Source organism: Brienomyrus brachyistius, unplaced genomic scaffold (genome assembly GCF_023856365.1).
Source record: "Brienomyrus brachyistius isolate T26 unplaced genomic scaffold, BBRACH_0.4 scaffold36, whole genome shotgun sequence".
NCBI classification, from domain to species: domain Eukaryota; kingdom Metazoa; phylum Chordata; class Actinopteri; order Osteoglossiformes; family Mormyridae; genus Brienomyrus; species Brienomyrus brachyistius.
The window spans coordinates 3,017,723-3,040,208 of NW_026042311.1; the positions used below are offsets into that span (position 1 = coordinate 3,017,723).

General features: G+C 43.7%; 1 protein-coding gene and 1 long non-coding RNA gene across 3 annotated transcripts in view; both read left to right on the top strand.

Annotated features, from left to right (window-relative positions):
• Positions 1 to 6,056, top strand: part of LOC125722003 (uncharacterized) — a 53,455-nt gene extending 47,399 nt beyond the window's left edge. The window contains exon 3 of one of the 2 annotated variants that reach the window (XM_048998260.1): positions 4,619 to 6,056. In XM_048998260.1, coding sequence (XP_048854217.1) covers positions 4,619 to 4,762 — 144 coding nt within the window. In that variant the 3' untranslated portion in view covers positions 4,763 to 6,056. Of the gene's footprint in view, positions 1 to 3,996 lie in introns of both variants that reach the window. The other variant, XM_048998261.1, reaches the window with a different exon arrangement.
• A 10,266-nt stretch (positions 6,057 to 16,322) lies between these two features.
• LOC125722016 (uncharacterized) lies at positions 16,323 to 17,527 on the top strand. The gene is made up of 3 exons (XR_007386062.1): positions 16,323 to 16,889; positions 17,036 to 17,319; positions 17,438 to 17,527. It is a non-coding gene; the product is annotated as an uncharacterized LOC125722016 (long non-coding RNA).
• Positions 17,528 to 22,486: the final 4,959 nt, after the last annotated feature.

A 22,486-nucleotide genomic window follows, 5' to 3' on the forward strand; every position in this document is an offset into this window, starting at 1 on the left:
ACCCAGCCGCATGCGGCTCAAACAAGACAGAGCCGTGCGCAATGTGACCAGAACAGGTAGTCGGAACAAATGCAAGGACACCCCCAGGGACACGAGACGCCCTGCCTCCCCTTACACGCACAGTCCTACAGGACTCAGTAGGGATCGCATCAACCTGATGACACTGCTGCAAAGCCTGCCGGACTGACCTCGGGGCCTGCACCACAGGCGGATGTTCAACCCAAAGTGGCCCATGCTGACCAAACAGGTCGCGATAACACTTACTAATGATGTTCATCCCTAAAACACCAGGTGCTTGGGGAACTACACCCCCTGGTGGGTCCTTGACCACTAATACACCACAACCTGGTATCTCCCTACCACAAAGGGTCACATCCATTTCCAGATACCCAACATATGGAATGGCCAGGCCATTGGCAGCACGAAGCTGCAGCCACTGACACAGCTTCAATCGATCAGGCCCCCATGGTTCAAAATGGCTCCTAAAACAGCTTTCCGTAATCGTGGACACCATCGATCCAGTATCCACCAAGCAGGATACCTCCACCCCACCCATATTAACGCTAATGTGCGGACAAGATGACATTAACTGAGACACCATCCCCACATTCTCCACTATAGAGCCAGTAGAAACCCCCTCCGCGCTGTGGCTCAACAACGCGGCGGGTACTCGTTTCCCGGCTGCTGACCAGACTGGGCAAGGCTTGACACTGAGCCGGAAGAGGGTGGGTCCCTAGGACCAGAAACCCTTGATCCCTCACAATTCCGTGCAAAGTGACCAGGTTGCTGACACCGGCGACAAATGACAGGGCCGTGAGGAGGGTGGCGAACTTGCTTAGAGGCCTGCAAAAGTGATACAGACCGAGTGAGCAAATTAATCTGCTCTTGTTGCTGTGTCAGAAGGTCCTTTAATTCTAGAAACTCACTATTTGAGGCTACCACCCTAGGGGCAGAGTATGACTGACCTTGCAACCCATAGGAGATACCATAGGCAGCGGAAACGGACAAGCTGCGACCGCGCCCACCAAAGGGGTACCCTCACGGTCCCATCTAAGAGCCTCCCTCCGTACATCTAACAACCTCATGGAGGGTTGACACCGCACCAGTCGTTTCAACTCTCTACGGAGTGCACAATCAGCAACATGCTCCATAAATTGGTCTCTTAACATTACCTCGGCATTAGGTACCGCATGTGGCGCAGCCTGTTGAATCTTGCCCATCAAACTCATTAGGGCCAATGAAAACTCAAGCAGACCCTCCCCATCCTGTTGCTTCCTAGAAAAGAAAGCTTCCTGCAACAATACATGAGAATAAGAACACCCATACAGCTCACGCAATATTGCCAGTATCCTTTCCGGGTCACCCCGTTCAACCGCGGAGCGATGTTTAATCTCCTCCTTGGCTCCCGCCTCTAAGTGGTCAAACAGAAAGAATGCTTGATCAGCAGATGACAAATGCCAAGCCCGCATACACGCTTGCACCTCGTCCTCCCATTCCTCGAAGCTCACCCCAGACATGGGACACTTCCGGTCCCTAGAAATAAAAGCAAACCGGTCGGTAAAAACACGATGCTCGGCTGAAACAGGTGGAGGTGCAGGGGCGGATTGGGTGACGGAGGGATCTGGAGCCTCTGCTCGCTCCTGGCGCAAACGATCAATATCAGCCTGGAGCTGCCCCACCAAATCCCGGAGCTGTTGCACTTCATCATCCATGATAATAAAATAGGTGGACTACGAGACTCAGCAAATTTACACAAAATACCGGCTCAACGGACACAAATGCTGCTATTTTGCCTCTCGGTTACATACACATTCAAAACCAAATCATAAAACAAAAGATAAAAATTCACCTATCCTTCCAAGGGAGTGATCAGGAAATCACAGCTCCACCATATGCTGGTGAAGATCCTGCCGACTACGCCAAATCTGTGGCGTTACTGAGGGAGGAAGTAGCGAGGGAATACGGAAATGGACAACCCGACTACGCCACTCTGGGAATTTCACCCAGAGAATTAGAATACCGGAGTTCAAAACCCACTCCAATATAAAAGGACACAGATTCATGATCACCATAGGGGAGACGCGAAGACCATAAACACTCCCTTTATTAGGCTGTTGGCTATTCACACTCTAAATAAAAACACAAAAAAACCAAAATCACAGCACAAATACAAATCAAATCATGTTTAAAACACTCCAATCACACGACAAAAGAGAAAACCCAAACCAGGGAGCTGTTATCGGGAGGGGAATGGGAGGCGTACAGTCAAACACTCTGAGGGGTCCCGCAGTACATGACGCACGTACATCCACCCAAGGGGTGGGCTAAAAGAAAGCAACGCGACCACGCAGCGCGGTATCGCCCGACACGGATCCTCACCGCCCAGCACCAAGCCTTCCCAACGACGCCCCCCCAATTTACAGTCAACCAATAAAACACATTAATACTTAAAACCAATTAAAACATGAAACAAAACATAAAACATCCGGGCAAAACAGCAGCAATTGTAGTGACTTAGTATCCCGTTGATGGTCTGGCTCACATCGGTCCGGGAACACTCCAAGTCGCGATCCACTACAAATACAAACACAGTATTAGGTATGCCCCTACTACCCAAACGTTGGTAAAAGGAGACGAGACATACCTGGCAGATTACACGCGGTAAAAGTTGGAAAACCTTAAAAGCGGAAGCAACCGCAAGCTGCTAGATTTACCAAGCCCTTGCAACTGTAAGAAAGATACCAAAGCACATTACAACCACCCATACAGCAAGCAAACGACCCCGTCCACTGATGCCCTACCTGCAGCGTTGGATATAGCCACAACTTCCGGAAAAGGAGATACTGGCGCACGGAGAGTCACGTCACGCTTACAAATCAGTCACACACACGCAACCACAACCGGGTCCTATATACGCGTGCTGGCTGCAACAATTAAGCAATCAGGTTAATGAAATTACCATGCCCCAACCAGATCGCACCCTCCAGCTCCACCTCATTACATATGTATAGAGTGACCTAAAGAGAAAGACGGCGATATGTCCTAGTTCATGGTGAATAACGTGTTGTGTGAACTTATTTTTCCATTTATAAATCCTCTATTATTGTTAGTCTTCTCCCGATTTTCTTATCGCTGCACCGACAGTTTGACGTGCCAACAGCATTATTTGTTACAAGTAAAGTTATTTTAATTTAAGTCTATATTCTTGGTCGCGTTCTCCCCATGTTGTCGTGGGCTTTCCTCCGGGTACCACCTAAATTGCCCGTAGGAGTGCATGTGTGAGTGAATGGTGTGTGAGTGTGTCCTGCAATGGGCTGGCCCCCCCATCCTCGATTTTTCCCTGCCTTGTGCCCATTGCTTCCGGGATAGGCAACCCAGTAGGATAAGCGGTTTGGAAAATGTATGGATGGATTCTTGGTCACAGAAAAATATTAAAAATTGAAGGAAAATTCAGTGTTTCTGAAGTTTAAACATATTGAACATAATACACATTTACATTATTTGAAATGGGAGAAATTGATTGAGGTCACGCACTTTTCACGTCAGGAACTAAGTTCGTGAGCCGAGGTATGACTGTATATTGAAATATGTTTGTGTAAAATTCAGTATATTGTTTGGATTATATTTAAATTTTATGTGCAGGTTAGTTAGTGTCATATGCAGGGTTGCCAACCCTCACTCAAGATTTCTTGTAGTCAATCTGTTTTGTTCCATTATAAACCTAAAATTAGCTGCATCAAAAGTGTTGGGGTAGTCTGCAAACCCTCCAGACTATTTACAAGGTAGTAAGACTGTTACACATATGGAGATGAATGTGCAGACTTGTCTGGAATTGAGAATCTCACGCCAGCCAGCTGACCAAAGATAGCAGCTCTGCCTGTGCAGTAATGCGGTTGTTGATTGGGAAGGTGTGGGTCAGTGCAGAAGTGTAGTCCACATGTCAGGAGTGACTGACAGCTCCATTGCATTGCCTGTATGTCGTTTTTCCTCATTCAGAATCAGACGAATGGAGAAAGCTGTTTGCTGGAGCGATGACAGATACTGGGCAACTTGGGACAAGTGGGGAGAGATGATTGACTGGGGAGATGAGAAAGAGCTGTGCTCCCCAGCAGAATCACCTTCTGACCAGGCTGACAGTTCCACTGAGTCACATTCCCGAAGGCGAATTGCCAAGGCAGTTAGCTGGACGGATGATGCTTATTGGGCAGCCTGGGACAAGTGGGAAGAGATCATCTGCTGGGGTGATGAAGAGGAGTGCTCCCAAGTAACTCCACCCACTAGCCAGCTTGGGAGGGATAAGGGGATAGATGTACATGGGTTGGAGGCTTTTGTGATAAATAACAGGACAATCTCCATAAAGCCTGTAGACAACCATCAAGACAGTCTGAAGATAGGAGCTGTGCTGGTAGACCTCTGCCAGTTTGATCTCGAATATTTAGATCAAAGTAAATTTAATTTTGAAATTGTGCAAGTACAAATTGGAGAAGTTGAAGTGGAGGAAACTAGAGAAAAGGCTTTTGAAAAAGCATTTGAATTGGAAATTGTGGATGTGGCAGTAGAAGTTATAAACAGTGAATTCCAGCTGAATGCTATAAATTTGGATATTGTTGAAACTAAGGTGGACAAATTATTATTGGAAGAACTGATCGTTGGCGATTTAGAAGCAGGCAATGTGAAGGTGTCAGTGTCAAATGGCAATGTGGTGAAGGTACCCTTAAGGTACCCTTCACCACAGAGGAACAGAAGGACCAGGCAACCTTAGACCATACTCTCTGGTGGTTGACTCGTGGCAACTGGACTTGTCTCTGAAAGTTAGAAACATTTCGCTGCTCATCCAATCAGCTTCTTCAGACTGAGGGAGGTAGTAAGTGTCCACATATTTATCCTCCTGGGTAAGTAGTATAAGGGGGCTCGTTGAGTGAAACAAAGTGGGGGGGGGGAGTTGCGGGTAGATGTAACCAGTCCCTCCTACTCCAATAGAGTGGGTCGTTAAGGGTGGTCCACCTGGTGGAGGTGTGAATTGGGTCTGTTTTTTTCCTGGGAATAATTTTTGTTTTGGCAAATGATGAGAGGGCCGCAGGTTAAATTGGAGACAGGTTGTGCCTAATGCCTCTACCTCTGTTGATGCACATGCAAAGCTGCTTGGACGAGCGGTGAAACGTTTCTACCTTTCAGAGAGGTACAATGTCTTTGGATGTCTTTTGTCTTGTGCAGTCTGGGAGTTGACTGAATGCTGGGGCGGGGGTAGCTTTTCCTTTGTAGTGGGGTCCGGTGGGGCGCCTTGGGCTCTGTGGGGCCCGGTGGTGCTGCTGCCTTGGGCCCTGTTCTGGATGGGCCTGGGCCCCCCTCCCTGGATGGATTTCGGGGAACGGGGAGTGCCTATGGGGGTCAGCGGGGGAGCTGGCTCCGGGGGGGGAGGTATTTTGCACCCCCCCCATTCCTTTCCTCCCCATCCCTAAATGCTTCCCTCCTCCCGCTCCATCACACCACCACACATGTAGGGCTTTGAGGTGTAGGTGCGTTGCTGGGATGCAGGGTAGGTATTCCTCCTCTGTCCCCTCGCGACCACCTGTACCTCATTCATACACTACAACGTAGACACTCTCATTACTTACTCTCTCATGACACATACATTTAGGGCATTGGGGATGGACACACAGAATGACATCCAGAGGGCGGTCTGTTCATTCAGCCTTACCTCTGGTGCCAGGGCCCACATCTCAATTTTAATCACACATAGACATTGAGGGCTCTGGGGAGAGGCCGAGCTAACACCAGCTGTTGGTCGGCAGGGGGTGGTTAGTGCCATGCCCTTCACCTGTTTTAAAAGCACTTTAGAACAACACACACCAACACCACATCTGAGCGGGCGAAGGGGGGCATGGGGTCTTTTCACACCCCCGTTCCCTGTTCGCCATTTGGGGCTGGGGGCTGAGAGGAAGAGCTGGCCGTCTGGTCGGGGTCTGGGCTGGTGGGCTTCTCGGCTACTGCGGGGTCCGGGGTGATCTTCTGGTCTCCTCGCCAGAGGAAAAATAGGGGTCCACATAGAGTATATATGGGGAGTGAAAGTATGTGTACAGCGTTCATTTCTGTGTGTCTAAATTTTGGGTGAATGTGTAAATATTTGTTTATGTCTGCATGAGGGTGGGAACGTATGCTTGTATATGTGTGTGCCTGTTTGTCTATACACACGTGTCAGGTTGGGTCCTAGACTCCACCTGAAATAACATCTCGGGCACAATAAAGTGGTCCTCCGCAGAGGGGGGGTGGTGGAGGGAAAAAAAAAAAAGTTTGTGACCCACCGACCGATTTCTTATTTGATTACTGTTGTTCCTTGTCTTGTTTTTGACCCCTCGTGGTCTGCTTTTGTTTTTATTAGTGTCTCTAGTGTTTTTCCCCTTTCCTCCTTTGAATCCCTGAGTGAGTCGTCCACTCTCTGTTTCTGCTTGCTCCATGACACGCTGTCGCTCTCAATCCGCCCTGGACCTGTGACAGTATTTCTGTTTTTGCTTTTGTTTGGACGTACTGAGTTTAGGATACCTAGCTTAGAAGGAATAGTTTAGCCTGTCATGTGTAACGTTGTTAAATGCGCTGATATCAGTGTTATGTCACAGTACCAGAAACTTAAAATGGTACATTTTGTTTTCTTTTTGTTTTCTTGCAATTACTACATACAAATGTTTAATGTTTTGCTGACATCTAATTAGAAAATAAATGCATTTATGCTTTAAATGATCTTTTTGTTGTCTTCAATCATTTCAACAGGTGAAAATGACCTGAAATCAATGAGTTTGAACACTGGACACTACATTCCGTGTTTGTGTATAAAGTCATGTTTAGCGGACATGCGAGTTCATTCGTATCCTTTTCCCCAGAGACAAAAAGTAGGCTAGGCTAATGGGAAAAAAACACACAAATATATAGACCTAATGTCAGTGTATTATTCATGAGGTTTTCTAACATCTGAGACCAAATTAATCTTAATCTGTGTATTTAATGGATTTATGTGCTATTGCTACGGGTTTAATTGGTAAATAGGCCTTTTTCCAAGCAATTGAATATTTAAATGGGAATGTTTTACGTTATTGATTTAGCTTTAATCATAAAGTACCAAGCTTGATATCAATCCATGTCTAATGTGACATATTCAGGACACGCAAAGTCTATACACATAGGCACAGACTATGGCTGGGATTCGTGTGGCCTACCCTGCAGATGGGAGGCCAACACTGCATGGTATATATTCTTTAAATTTATTTAATATTAGTTACATAATTACTCATATAGACCATGTTAATACTTAATATTGCATATTATATATAGTGAAAATTATACTCTCATATACTATACTGTGTGAAGTGTATGTAAGTATGGAATATCCATCCATTGGCTGTAGCACTTATCCTATTCAAGGTCAAAGCCAGAAGCTATGGATGCAAGACTGGGACAACAGGAGCTGACCCTGACAGGAAGCTCATCTCATAATGATATTCCCCACACCGTGCTACTTCTTGCAGAGCTTTGCTGGGGTAGGTGGTGTGGCTATCATACCAGCCGGCGACGCATCCAGTTAGGATGCTCTTGATGACACAGTTATAAAGTGTCCTGAGGATAAGGGGACTTGTGCCACACCTTTTAGCTCGTCGGAGGTAGAAGGGCCGCTGCTATGCATTTAAATTTTTCCCAATATGATAAATGTAGCGTGGAAAAAGTAACCATATCAGTTTACATGGGCTTCTACAGGGGTTAAGTATCCATCCATCCATTTTCTGAAGCCACTTAATTCCAACTGGGGTTGCCTGGGGACTGGAACCTATCCCAAGAACACTGGGCACAAGTGGGAACCAACCCTGGGGAATCACCAACACACCACAGGGTGCACACACAACTACAGGACCAATTTAGACTCACCATTCAACCCCTCTTGAATGCTTTTGGACCGTGGGAGGAAACTACAGCGCCTGGTGAAAACTCAGACAAACAGAGGGAGAGCGTGCAAACTCCACGCAGAAAGGACTTGGGATTGAACACAGGACCTTCTTGCTGTAAGGCAGCAGGGCAAACCAATGCGCCACCATGCTGCCCCCGTGTTAAGTATGATAAGTGTTAGGTTGAAGAAACAGTTGTTAATCATTTCTGTATGATCAGCAATGAGTGTAAATATATATGTATACGTTATTTCTTATCTTCTAGCCACATACTCTTAGCTATTGTACTCTAAGTAGGTGGTTAACAGCTGCCTACTTAGATAAGAATCTCACTTCCCTCTCTTGCGCCCCCCATTGACTATAAATAAAGAAGCCAAGGGGAACCACCCTTTGTAACACATTCTGCTGTAGTTTGCATTGCAGAGAGTGTGGGTACCCTTGCAAGTAAAACTGTAACCTGTGTGTGTCTCATAAATGTGGAGTTGGGGTGGAAACGCCGGGCGCTTTCCCCAACATAGAATTTGGTCCTTCGAGCCGGATCCGAGGAACCCCGAAGACGTCTCCAGTACGCCGAGAGAAGCGACACCGAAGTCTGTCGACAGCCACTCGAAGTCGGGTGCAAGAAAGACCTGTGATGTGAATTCGTCATCAGGCCGGTGGTTAGAACTGCGCTCGACGTCTGGTGATGTCTGAAGGACCTCGGTGACGGATCAGAGAGCACACTATACAGGTGAGAGATATGGCACCTAAGTGAGTAGGTGGCCAAGTGAGAGATACGGCACCTAAATAAGTAGGTGGCCAAGACATGCATGTGGTTGAGGTTAGCCGAAATTAACCGGGAGAGAAAGTAGGCGTTATTGGAAATATATATATTGATGTATGTGGATGTGTTTTTATAGGTTTTAGATTAACCTACACGATCCACCCTAAAAGCAACAACATACTGGTGACTGAAGGATAAAGGACGGGTTTCATCCCTGAAAACTAACACCGCTGCTCTAATAGTGAGCAGTAGAAGGCCGTGTTGGTGTCCTCCTGAGGTTTCATCCCAGGGACTTGCTTTTAGGATTTTTTATTTTTTGTAGTGTATCCATTAAAAGGTAACAATGGGGAAGAATCAAAGTAAACAAATGGAACTAGAGGGAGATGAGAAGTTTATGGAAGGATATAAGCCAGGATCAGGACAAATAAGTAGTCAGAGATGGAGGAAAAAACATGGGTTTGGAGGAAAACTCCACACTCCAGATATATTAAAATTACAGGGAAACTTAAAACTGGAGATGTTACAGACTACCAATAAGAAAGAAGGTAAAGACAGAAAAAAAGAATATGTTTTTTCTGATGCATGGTTGGAACAAAGTAAGTTAAGAGATGTACGTAGAAAACAGAGTATGCAACAATTACATGGAAGGATAGAGATAGTGTTTATGAGACGAGCAGATTATGGCAGAATAGCGCAATGTAAACAAAAAGATGGAGAGGAACCTGAGGATTTTATGGATAGAATGAGAGTTGTATTTAGAGGAAACTCAGGGATCCCATTTGATGAAGAGGCAGTAGGAGTGTACCAACAACAGCTAAAACGAGCTTTTGTCGCAGGCCTAAAGCCCGAATTGCGAAAATATCTTGACAAACATTGGGTACATCAGAATACTGGTTCAGTCCAACAAGCACTAGAATATGCCCAACACGTGCAGAGAGCGCAAAAACAGGAAAAGACAGACACAATATTCAGCGCCTCAGAAGTAGTAGCGCTAGTGCAAATGAATCCTCCGGGGAGGGGAGGATTCAGAGGAAGGTCAAGAGGCCGAGGAAGGGGGAGAGGTGTTTTCAGAAACAATTACAGGAATTCGTCTCAGCAAGATAACATTTGCTGGACATGCAGGAAACCTGGACACTTAGCTAGGAATTGTAGAGTAGGGAAACAACCATATAACCCAAACTCCATTGAAAACAATGATCAATGACCCCCCTCGGAGGCCCCTGTTACCGACACCATCCGAGGCAAAACAGAGGTGATTTTAAGAAAGGAAACGGAGGTCACTTTACAAGACCTTTTAGATAAGGAAATAGATTTACAAGCAGTGTGTCAGTTATTAGCAGAAAGGCAGTGGGAAACCTTGCCAAGTCGGAAGTTAGTCATAAACGGCAAAGTATATGAATGTCTGTGTGACACTGGAGCATGTAGGACTGTCCTAACCTCCAGTCCTCCCGGAGTCACATATTCTTCATCAGTCATAAATATAAAAACGGCAGGAGGTCAGACAGACAGACATCAGTTAACAAACCCAGTTGCAGTAAAAGATAAGGAAACTGGACTTGAATGTCAAGCACAGGTGTTAATAAGCCCTTCTTGTCCTGTTAACTTGTTAGGCCGAGACCTTATGGTACAAATGGGCATTAGCGTGGTTGCCACAGCCACTGGCATGAAAGCAATCGTAAATGAAGAAGCTTATGTTGTGCAAGGAACCACAACACCACAATATTACTGGTCTCTGGACCTAGGGGGAACTGCACAGACACGAGAATTATTGCGGAAAACTAGAGAAAAGCAGTCCCCTAGACAGGCCCAGTTCATGCCTGACGATGCCTTACACGTCACTATGTGGTACAAAGGCACCCCAGGACCAGATTATGCCTATGACAAAACGTTTCATGCCCTCCAAGACACTTGTATTACCTTACAACATATGTATGTTAACCCCACCACTGGGTTTTCAGCAGCCTCAGTCATTTTATCTAACAAGCAACAGGCTGTATTTAGAGAGAGAACACCACACGTATCTCTTTCAAAACCACCCCAGATGCAGTGGAGAGATGTAGAGATGTTCTTACGAGATTCTATGCACAGTTACAATGACTACCAACCCGTATCTGGCTCCTGTTGGAGCTATGATGAGAAACACAATGTGTGGCGGTTTCCTTTGGGATGGAGAGTTCAAACCACTCCCACCACACACTTAAAGGACCCAACCTGACAAATTTTTTCAACCCTGGAGGAGGGATCATGTCCAGATCTAGATCGCCTCCCAGAAGGGTTATGGTCCTCCTCCCCCACTGATGTAGGGCTGGTAAAGGGATTCCCACCTTACAAAGTAATTGTGAAATCAGAACACCATCCGGTAGTTAGGCAATACCCATTAAAACCTGAAGCAGAGAAAGGTATAGCCCCTGTAGTGCAAGACATGTTAGCATCAGGAATATTGCGAGAGGCTCCTGAAGCCACTTGCAACACTCCTATCTTTCCAGTCCAGAAGGGACATACAGGGAAATGGCGCATGGTGCAGGATTTAAGACCGGTTAATAACATAGTGCAACATGCAGCACCAGACGTGCCTAACCCACACTTATTGCTCAACTCATTGACTCCTGATAAAAGCTACTTCTCAGTAGTGGATCTTAGTAATGCATTTTTCTCAGTACCATTGCACCCTGATTCTCAACATTTATTTGGATTTATCTATAATGGGAAAAAATATACATATACTAGACTCCCTCAGGGATTTTCTGAAAGTCCACATGTATATACCATGGCCCTTAGATACTCTATGAGTACCTGTGAAATTCCATCACATAGTCAGGTATTACTATACGTGGATGATATCTTAATAGCAGCAGATTCAGAACAACATTGCAAAGAAACTACCCTAACTGTGCTTCAGCACTTATACAATACTGGACATAAAGCTTCTAAACAGAAGTTGCAGTATTGCAAAAAGACAGTTGTCTATTTAGGGCATAACCTTTCACAAAAAGGTCGCTCGTTGCTAGAGATAAGGAAACAAGCTATACAGGAAGCACCTAAACCACAGACTAAACAACAGATGATGTCCTTTTTAGGGCTCTGCAATTATTGTAGAGAATGGTTACCAGATTATGCTTTTCTAGTTCAACCTTTGCAAAATTTAATATACGGGAAGGAGATGACTCTAAAGGACAAAATACAATGGACTGAGGACGGAGAAAATGCTTTTACAAATTTAAAAAGAATGTTGCAAACCAATGTGACCCTTGCTCTACCAGATTATCAACAACCATTCACCCTATGTGTAGATGCTAATCAAGGTTATATGAAAGCAGTATTAACACAGCCATTCGGAGCAAAAGAGAGACCGTTAGCATTCTATTCAAAACGATTAGATGCAGTAGCAGCTGGCTTTCCACAGTGTTTACAGGCATGTGCAGCTGCTGCAGAAGCAGTAAAGGTATCAGCAGAATTGGTACTTTGTCACCCCCTCATACTTAAAGTTCCTCATTCGGTGTCTTTAATCTTGTTGCAGACACCGCTTCCATTCTTAACACATACAAGACATCTTACCTTAGTGTCACTTTTGCTCTCACAACCTAACATTGAACTTCAGCGGTGTGGCCTATTGAACCCTAGTACGCTTCTCCCTACCGCAGAGGATGGGGAGCCACATTCTTGCAAAGCAACAATAGAAGAACAAACAAAACCAAGAGCAGATATTCTGCAAACTTTTATACCAGGATCAGAAGTTGTTTATGTAGATGGCTCAGCATCAAAAAATGATATGGGAAAAAATAAAGTTGGGTATGCTGTAGTTACATCTACTGAAGTGTTAGAAGCCAATGCACTCCCTTCTACTTGTTCAGCACAAGCGGCTGAACTCTATGCTGTGATCAGGGCATGTGAACTGTTCAAGAACAAGTCACTTACTATCTACACTGATAGTCAATATGTGTTTGCAGCTGTCCATCACCATGCAAGAGTCTGGAAAAATAGAGGTTTTAGAACATCACAGGGCACATCTCTTACTCATACGAATTTGCTACTTAGATTATTAGACGTTGTGCATTTACCGACTCACTTTGCACTGTGCAAATGCAAAGCACACCAGACTGATGACTCTGCAGAAACCGCAGGAAATAGTTTTGCAGATAAAACCGCCAAAGAAGCGGCACTGAAACAACCTACCTTATCAGTGGCAGACATTCTTTTTATCGATAGCGATGTGCTATGTGATGCACAGATTCATGCTCCTAAAATAGAAGTACAAAGTTGGATCAAAAGAGGAGCAATACAACGAGAGAAAGTTTACTATATGAATGACAAGCCCATCCTACCAAAAAATTTATACAAAACAGCTGCTTTGGTGAGCCATGGAAATACTCATGTCTCAACAGGAGGGATGGTACATATCATACAACAATATTTCTATGCTATAAATTTTTCTGATTATGCAAAACAATTTTGTAGGACATGCTTAATTTGTTGTAAACACAATGCACAAGGAAACATCAGACCAAAACGTGGCCAGTTCCCCACAGCTGAGTATCCGTTTCATGTTGTACATATGGATTTTATTGAATTATCTTGGTCACAAGGAAAGAAATACTGTCTAGTTATTATAGACACCTTTTCTAAGTGGGTAGAAATATACCCTGTAAAGCATTGTGATGCAATGACCGTTGCAAAATGTTTGGTAAGCCATTATTTCCCTACCTATGGCATACCTCATATTATAAGATCAGACAATGGGACTCATTTTGTAAATCAGACTATGTCCCTTTGCTCACAAGCATTAGGTTTTACGCTTAAGAATCATTGTGCGTATCACCCCCAGAGCGCAGGCTTAGTGGAAAGGACTAACGGCACTATTAAAACAAGGCTAAAAAAGACAATGGAAGAGACAAAAAGGCCGTGGCCAGAATGTTTGTCTCTAGTAAAATTATAGATGAGAATAACTCCCACTCCTGCAGGATTAACACCTTTTGAAATAGTGTATGGTAGACCGTTTCCCCTAGCAACTGAAATGAATGACATTGAAAAAGCAGACCGAGAAAATACGCTGGCTGATTGGATGCGTAAACTACTAACATCACAACAAAAACATAGCCCCAGTAGTCTGCCAGTAAATTCTGTTTCTACTCAACAGGATAACTTGCAGCCGGGAGATTGGGTCCTGGTCAAGGTCCTGTTGCGGAAAGATTGGAGCACACCTCGGTGGGACGGTCCTTATCAAGTCCTCCTTACAACACCAACAGCAGTAAAGATCGCAGAACGACCTTCCTGGATACACAAAAGTCACTGTAAACCCATCAAGCCCTTATCAGAGGCCTCAGCAACAGAGTAGCAGTGGAAGTCCGCTACAAAGGCACAGTAACCAATAGGGTGCTGTTGTCTCAACCCGGTGAAGAAAACAACTGAGCTGCACTCTATTTAGGATGGCCCTGATAGGGTGGGGATGTGGTAAGGTGACTCTAGGGGTCATTCTTGTTGTAGGACTTGTATGGTTGTCCTGGCTCTCACCAGCTCCATTACAGCACCTACGGCGATGGACCCATGATGACTTCCATCTACGCCCGTTGCCCGCTGACCACTCACATCCATTTATGCAAAACTACTGGTACCGATATGTACATGATACTGTGACAGCGAAAAATGTGACAAATTGCTATGTTTGTTCAGTAATGCCCACTCATAGTGAAGGACCTACGGTGTATGGTAAAGCTATGAACATATCCCAAGCCAAATGCGCTGCTTCTTTTGCAGGAATAGGATACCAGAGCCGTCTTTCCCTTATATTTTCGCTAGCAGGGGAAGATATGAACATAACTATACCTGGGACTAATAGAATGACAGTGGTCCGAATTAAGTATCAGGAGGCTACAGGAAACTACCCAGATGACGTTGGGTTTCAAAATGGTACCTGTATACAGGATTTCTGGGTAGACTTCGCTGTTGCTAAAACTAATGTTTCACTTCCTTTTTCTGTCTTGATGGAAAGAGACCCACTGACATATCAGCATGCCATTTGTTTTAAGCAAGATAATGGTACGCGATGGATAGGAGGAAACACCACGAACTGTAACCTAACATATGTAGACAGCATGTATGGATCTCCAATTTCGATGCTTCGCCCCAGTAATGGAACATATTGGGTGGACGGAGTAGCATGGTTGTGTGGACCTCGTGCATACTTTGTCTTACCACCGAACTGGTTTGGAGTATGCGCTCTTATTTTTGTTTCAGATCACACCTTCCTGATAGCACAGGAAAGTAAAACTTTCTTCAGAAGCAGGAGAAGGCGTTCGATATTAATACAACCCCATGATAGTGTGTGGGGAACCGATGTGCCCGCTGAACATAAATTGTGGGGAACAGGCAGTAAAGTTATGCTGGCCCTGTTCCCTGGGCTAGGAATCGGAAAACTCATGCTACGCGTAGAAACTCTAAATTATAGACTAGGTCTATTTATGAATGATTCGATACTGATTAACCAAAAACAAAATGAACAATTAGACATAACCAGACAGATGGTAATCCAGAATCGTATGGCATTAGACCTACTGACAGCCGCACAAGGAGGAGTATGTGTCCTCCTGAACCAAACGTGCTGCACTTACATTCCTGACAATGTGCACTCACCCAATATGACATCTGCCTTAGACCGCCTCCGAAACTTACAAAAAGTGATGACCATGGACAGTCGACCGCAGTCCTCCTCATCCTGGTTAGACTGGTTTATTACAGGAACATGGTGGTCAATACTGATGAAAACATGCCTACCTCTTCTTTTGTTTTTCATTTTATTTTTCTGTTGTTTTATTACTGTTATACCATGTTTGAAAATGTTTATTAATCAAGCTCTTAATGCTGCTTTTCGGACACGCAGTACAATGTTTCTCTCCCTTACCCAAACTATAGAGACAGAGCCTGTTTCCAGCGATGGCGATGAAGAAGACATATAATTCATAATGACGGCCGAGCCGAAAGCACCCGTGCAGGGCTCGGACCTGAAGAACCGGAATTAAATGTTTTCCAGGATAATGACAATGTGGTCTAAATGAAGGTTGTACCTAAAGTGCTTTTGCAACTTGTACAATGTTGATGCTTCTGATCATACTGTCATGATAAACAGGAGGGACTGTTAGGTTGAAGAAACAGTTGTTAATCATTTCTGTATGATCAGCAATGAGTGTAAATATATATGTATACGTTATTTCTTATCTTCTAGCCACATACTCTTAGCTATTGTACTCTAAGTAGGTGGTTAACAGCTGCCTACTTAGATAAGAATCTCACTTCCCTCTCTTGCGCCCCCCATTGACTATAAATAAAGAAGCCAAGGGGAACCACCCTTTGTAACACATTCTGCTGTAGTTTGCATTGCAGAGAGTGTGGGTACCCTTGCAAGTAAAACTGTAACCTGTGTGTGTCTCATAAATGTGGAGTTGGGGTGGAAACGCCGGGCGCTTTCCCCAACAGTTTTTATTTTTTATTTTTATTCTATACTGAACTGGATATGTAATTTGTTACAGTATTATTGTAAGCTTACAGTACAATGGTATGTTTACAGTTTTTGATGATTGCTTACACACGGAAATTAAAAGTAGTACACTATTAGCAAAACTGCACACTCAACAAGCAAAACAGCAGCCCATATTTGCACAACTATAAGCACATTGTCAACCTCACACTTGTTGCAAAACTCTACACACAGTGATTTGCAAAACACTAAACACACTTAACATACATCACACACAAAAATCTATCATGAAGTCACTTCCTTGCAATACCAAAGCACTGACTGTCAAATTACCGCACCGTCCAACTAATTGGTTCAACACAGTCATCAGGTGTGCAAACACTTGTTTGTTTAATTGTAGACACACCAATCAGGTGTGTAAGCACTATAAAAAGCAGCAGGTGAGTTCATCGGTCTTCAAGCAAAATGGAAGGAGGAGGAGGAAGGGGAGGAAGAGGAATCAACAGAGGAAGAGGAAGAGATGGAGGCCATGCTGGAGGTAGAAGAAGAGGAAGACGAAGACAAGAAGGTGCTCAAAGAGGACCGAATCTGACAAATGAGATCCGCCAACACTGGTTGACCACGTTGTCAACCACGGCCTGACGCTGAGGGAGGCTGGACTGCGAGTACAGCCAAATCTAAGCCGATACACAGTGGCAAGTGTGATAAGAACATTTCGGCTGGAAAATAGGTATTGTACAAATATCACCATATCAAGAACATCTGCACGGTTTCAGTAACTGCTTTACAGTACTGGATTCTATGCAGTATCAGCACTTCTGTTACCTTGTCCTCTGAATATACTGTACCATTGTTTACTGTTTTTTTTCTACATAGGATTGAGGGTCAGGAACGACAAGGGGGAAGGCCTCCTATGTTCATAGAACAGCAAGAGAGGGAGACAGTAAACATGGTTTTGGCCAACAATGCTATAACACTCAAACAGCTCCAAGCTAACATTGTCAATAACCATGCCAGTTTCAACGATATCCATCAGGTCTCAATATCAACACTGGCACGCATCCTAAAAAAAAAACCATATTCAATTGAAGCAAATTTATCGAGTGCCTTTCGAGCGCAATTCCGAAAGGGTGAAACAACTGCGGCATGATTATGCAGAGGTATTTATTCACTTTAGCAGTGTGATCTTGCATACCGTCTCATAATCTTTTACTGTACTGTAATATGTATACTACATCGACACTGAACTACACAATTTTGCCTGACACTGTTCTTCAGGTAGTTCTACGAATGGATGGAGAGGAGATCCAGCATGAGTTCATTTACGTAGATGAGGCTGGGTTCAACCTGACGAGAACACGAAGGAGGGGAAGAAACGTCATTGGCCACAGGGCTATAGTGAATGTCCCAGGGCAACGTGGGGGAAATATAACACTCTGTGCAGCCATTACACAGAATGGGGTCCTCCACCGCCATGCCCATATGGGCCCTTACAACACAGCACTCATACTTACATTCTTGGACCAGTTGCACAACATAACAGCAGCAAATCAAATCGATCATATGCAATACATTGTTGTCTGGGACAATGTGTCTTTCCACCGCTCTGCTCTGGTTCAGAACTGGTTTCAGCAACATCCACATTTCACCGTCCTACATCTTCCACCATACTCTCCATTCCTCAACCCTATAGAAGAGTTTTTCTCGGCATGGCGGTGGAAGGTATATGATCACCATCTCCAGGCTGAGGTACCCCTCCTCCAAGCCATGGAGGAGGTCTGTGACCAGATGGAGGTAGCAGCAATACAAGGATGGATTCGTCATTCAAGACGTTTCTTCCCAAGGTGTCTAGCTAATGACAACATTGCCTGCGATGTTGATGAAATTCTCTGGCCAGATCCAGCTAGGCGAAGAGACAATGTCTAGTGTTTTTCTTTGTTACAGTAAACTGACAGTACAGTACGTAAAGTGACATGTTGTTACAGTACTATGAATCTCCATGTCAACATTTTGGGCATGTTGAGAAATAAATGAGTTTCTTCAGTGTGCAACATTGGTTTTGTGTAGTGTTTGGTGGATTTACTTTACATTTGTACTTTGTTGATGGTAGCCTACTCTAATCATAGGAAAGTAGAAGTGCTAAAAGTGTTTTAGGTTTATCACAGCAGAGTGTAACTCGTGCAAACAGAGTATGGTAAATGTGAAACATGTGTTTCTTATGGTACAAAAGTGTGGTTTTTAAACATAAGTATATAGTTTTTACAAGAGTATTTCATTATGCAAAGGATTTGTAGTGTTTTGCTAATTGGGTGAGTGGTTTTGCTAATTGTGTGTACTGTTTTAAAACACGGGCCCTGTTTCGAAAACCGTGCGTAAGCAATCGTCAAAAACTGTAATACCATATGGAAACTGGAAAAATGTTTTGTTACGTAGGAATGTTTCGTTCAAATGTTCAGTATTGACTGACTTGAGTACATGAAAAGAAATAAATATGTTCATCAAGGTGCAGTACTTGTCTCGTGTGTTGTGTTTGGTCAATATATTCATGTTCTTTATCAATATCTCAAAAAAGAGAAAAAAAATCAAACCAAGACTATATCATTAGAAAGGTAGAAATGTTACAAGTGTTTCAGATTGAGCACAGCAGTGTGTAATTGGTTCAAACAAAATCCGACTGTATGAACCATGTCTGCGCCATAGGGTACCAAAGTGGGCTTTTGGTAAATTATTGTACAGTTTTGAATTAAGTGTTTCATTTTGCAAAAGATCTCAGATGTTCTGCTACTTGTGTGTGTAGATGTGTGAATTGTGTGTAGGGTTTTGACAAAATGAGCCTTGTTTTTAAAATCGTGCCTAAGCAATCATAAAAAACTGTAATATGATGGTTTGTGTTAACTGATTGGTATAAAAATACCATTTTTACAAAGGTTTGAAGAGTTAAGCAAGATTTATTAGCTTTTGCAAGAGACCTGTTTGTTTTGCTGATTTGGTGGTTTTTTTATTTGAGTGCAGAGTTTTTGCAAAATAGCCAGTAGTTACAAAAATGTGTTTAAGCCATCAGAAAAAAACGTGTGTGCTTTGGTGCACATCCATCCATCCATCCATTTTCCAAACCGCTTATCCTACTGGGTCGCGGGGGGGTCCGGAGCCTATCCTGGAAGCAATGGGCACGAGGCAGGGAACAACCCAGGATGGGGGGCCAGCCCATCGCAGGGCACACTCACACACCATGCATTCACACATGCACACCTACGGGCAATTTAGCAAGTCCAATTAGCCTCAGCATGTTTTTGGACTGTGGGGGGAAACCAGAGTACCTGGAGGAAACCCCACAACGACATGGGGAAAACATGCAAACTCCACACACGTGACCCAGGCAGAGACTCAAACCCGGGTCCCAGAGGTGTGAGGCAACAGTGCTAACCACTGCACCATCATGCCACCCCCCATAAATTCATTTTTTCATTTTTATTTTCAATAATATTGATGTTAACTCAGCATCTTATTTTCAATGTTGAAAAAGTCGCTTTATATCAAGGTTTCGCCACCATTAATTTTTCAATATTGAAAATCTGACCAAAAATCAATTCATTTTCAATGCTGATAATTTAACACTGACCATAATGCATTTAACTATACTTCAACGCTGAAACAATAACATGATGCTATCTGGGCTATGAATAATTATTTCAATTGATATACAGATTCCAAGCCCATATAGGTGATACACAGGTACATAATGGGCGTCTTATGTCTGAGGTAGCCAGCTACTGTGTTTGATAACCCACCATCATAATAATAGTTTCCTCGCACCAGTATAAAAGTAAACCAATTGATCCCTCTTGCAATCACCTGTGGTATGAAACTGAATAAAATGTATCGTACCAGTCTTGGGGAAAACCAGTGAGAATCCACAGCACTGCGCAAATTCTCATGTGTTCCTAATGACAAGGGCAAGACTGGTAATCAAATTAGCCTCTCAGCAGGAGTGTTAGTGTAAAAGCAGTGCTTATTGACACAGATAATAAAGCTTGTTAGAATGCGTAACATAATTATTTAGCTGGACCCAGAAGAGGTGAGAGCTCCCCTAGTGGCTACAGGAATGTTAGTGTAAAAGCAGTGCTTATTGACACACATAATAAAGCTTGTTAGAATGCGTAACATAATTATTTAGCTGGGCCCAGTAGAGGTGAGAGCTCCCCTAGTGGCTACAGGAGTGTTAGTGTAAAAGCAGGGCTTATTGACACAGATAATAAAGCTTGTTAGAATGCGTAACATAATTATTTAGCTGGGCCCAGAAGAGGTGAGAGCTCCCCTAGTGGCTACAGGAGTGTTAGTGTGAAAGCAGGGCTTATTGACACAGATAATAAAGCTTGTTAGAATGCGTAACATAATTATTTAGCTGGGCCCAGAAGAGGTGAGAGCTCCCCTAGTGGCCACAGGAGTGCATTTTCCCCAAAGCAGATATAATGGATGGGATACAAGAACAAATCAAATTATTTTCCTCATTTAATATTCAGATTTTAATTGGGCTTAAATTTTAGAGCACAGTGTGTTCTAGGATGGTACGTTATGGATATTAGTCTCTACCACATTCTAACGCTATAAATCCGGACCTTTTCCTATGTTTGATTTGGTGGCTGCCAGGCGTTCTGAGTAGTATAGTGACTATGGTAGGCGTGTGATTCCCTAAGGAATTTTTTGTTCTGTTCTGTGTGGCAAATACATATAATGCTGACATTTTTCCTGGAAGATTTGGGATTTTTCATCCCGTGCCTTAAGGTATTTCTCTCCAGCTCTAGGGAGTCTCCCCCGAAAACACCAGTCACTCACTAGCCTTACACTTATGCTTGCTGACTTATTCAACACCATGAATGGATTAACAGAAAAACAGAAACCTATTAAAAGGCTGCACCATATCATGATATGCAAATAAACATCCAGCATCATTGTTTCACAGGGAAGTACATTATTTATTGATAATTATAACCCTAACCCTTACTTCTCAGCTTGACAAACATAAGGTGCAGCGCGTGAGCATGTGAACTGGTTGAAATGCAAGTGTCTCACAGTCAATGCATAAGACTTGAGAGCCCTGACTTTACTTATATAGCCCACAACATGTTTATGATTCATAAATAAATCTGGCCAGCAAATCGGTCTTTCATTTTCCACAGAATAAAAAAAACGATAATGTTATCCCGCTGATAATTGCAGGCGCGTTTCACCCCCGGCACTGGCTGGAGACACAGGCAAAAGGCATACAATCTTATTGAGGTACAAAAATTATTCCATCTACTCTGCACTTCTGCATAACTTCCATCATAGTGCCAGTTTTTGCGGTCAGCAAGTTTATTACTGTAAGCGCCTCCATAGTAGTGCCTCTGAGGAACTGAACCGGACTTCCGATGGTGTCTCTCACACACACATCATACATATATATATATATATATACACTCACTCTCTCCGGGTCTTTCACATGATATGTGGTCAGCCACCATATGGGAGGCATATTCAGGCATAAATGAGGGGCATATTTGCAAGTCGCACTAATGTGTCTAGTTATAAACTTAGTTGTATTGTCTCCAAAAATGGTTGCAAAATGCGACTAAATGGTCGCATCCTGGAACCCTGTGGAGCCACACTTTTGATTTCTTAGGCATATTTTACACAATGCGATAAAAACATCGACACACACATGAACCAGGTCACTAGTTTGTCTCTGGGCTTTTTCCTTCGGCCTATATGGCATGTTTGTGAAATGTTACGTCACATAGCTAATCACCAGTGATCTTAGATCTATACCCAAGTATGCTCCCAGATAGCAGCTGACTCCGATCCGGGTCCGCCTCTAAGCCGGCAAATCCGTGTTACAGTCACATCCGTTTTACAGCTGGAATACGGACAAGGCCCGGACCCAGGCTTCCGTGGCGGGAACGCAATAATGTCAGCAGAATCAAAGCAGCTACGGGCCGGATCCGGGGAACGAGCGCGCAAATTTTCATTTTCTGGAATCTGACAGGATCACCGCAGCGTGGGTCGAGGCGCAGGAAAAGTTTGAGGAAACAGTTTTATTCCGGTACATACAAGACACACAATGCGGTTAAACTGTGTTTGAAGTAAATTAATACTTTTTGATTATGGTGGGTCGTTAATTGTTAAGTTAATCTTAAAATGTTTGACTTTTGTCACTAGTTTGTTAGCCGGCAACTGATCGCTCTGTGTTAGCTATAGCTCTTACTAAAATAAGCGTGGGTCGGTTAATAAAAGGTAACTGAGTTATCCATCCATCCATTCATCCATTTTCCAAACCGCTTATCCTACTGG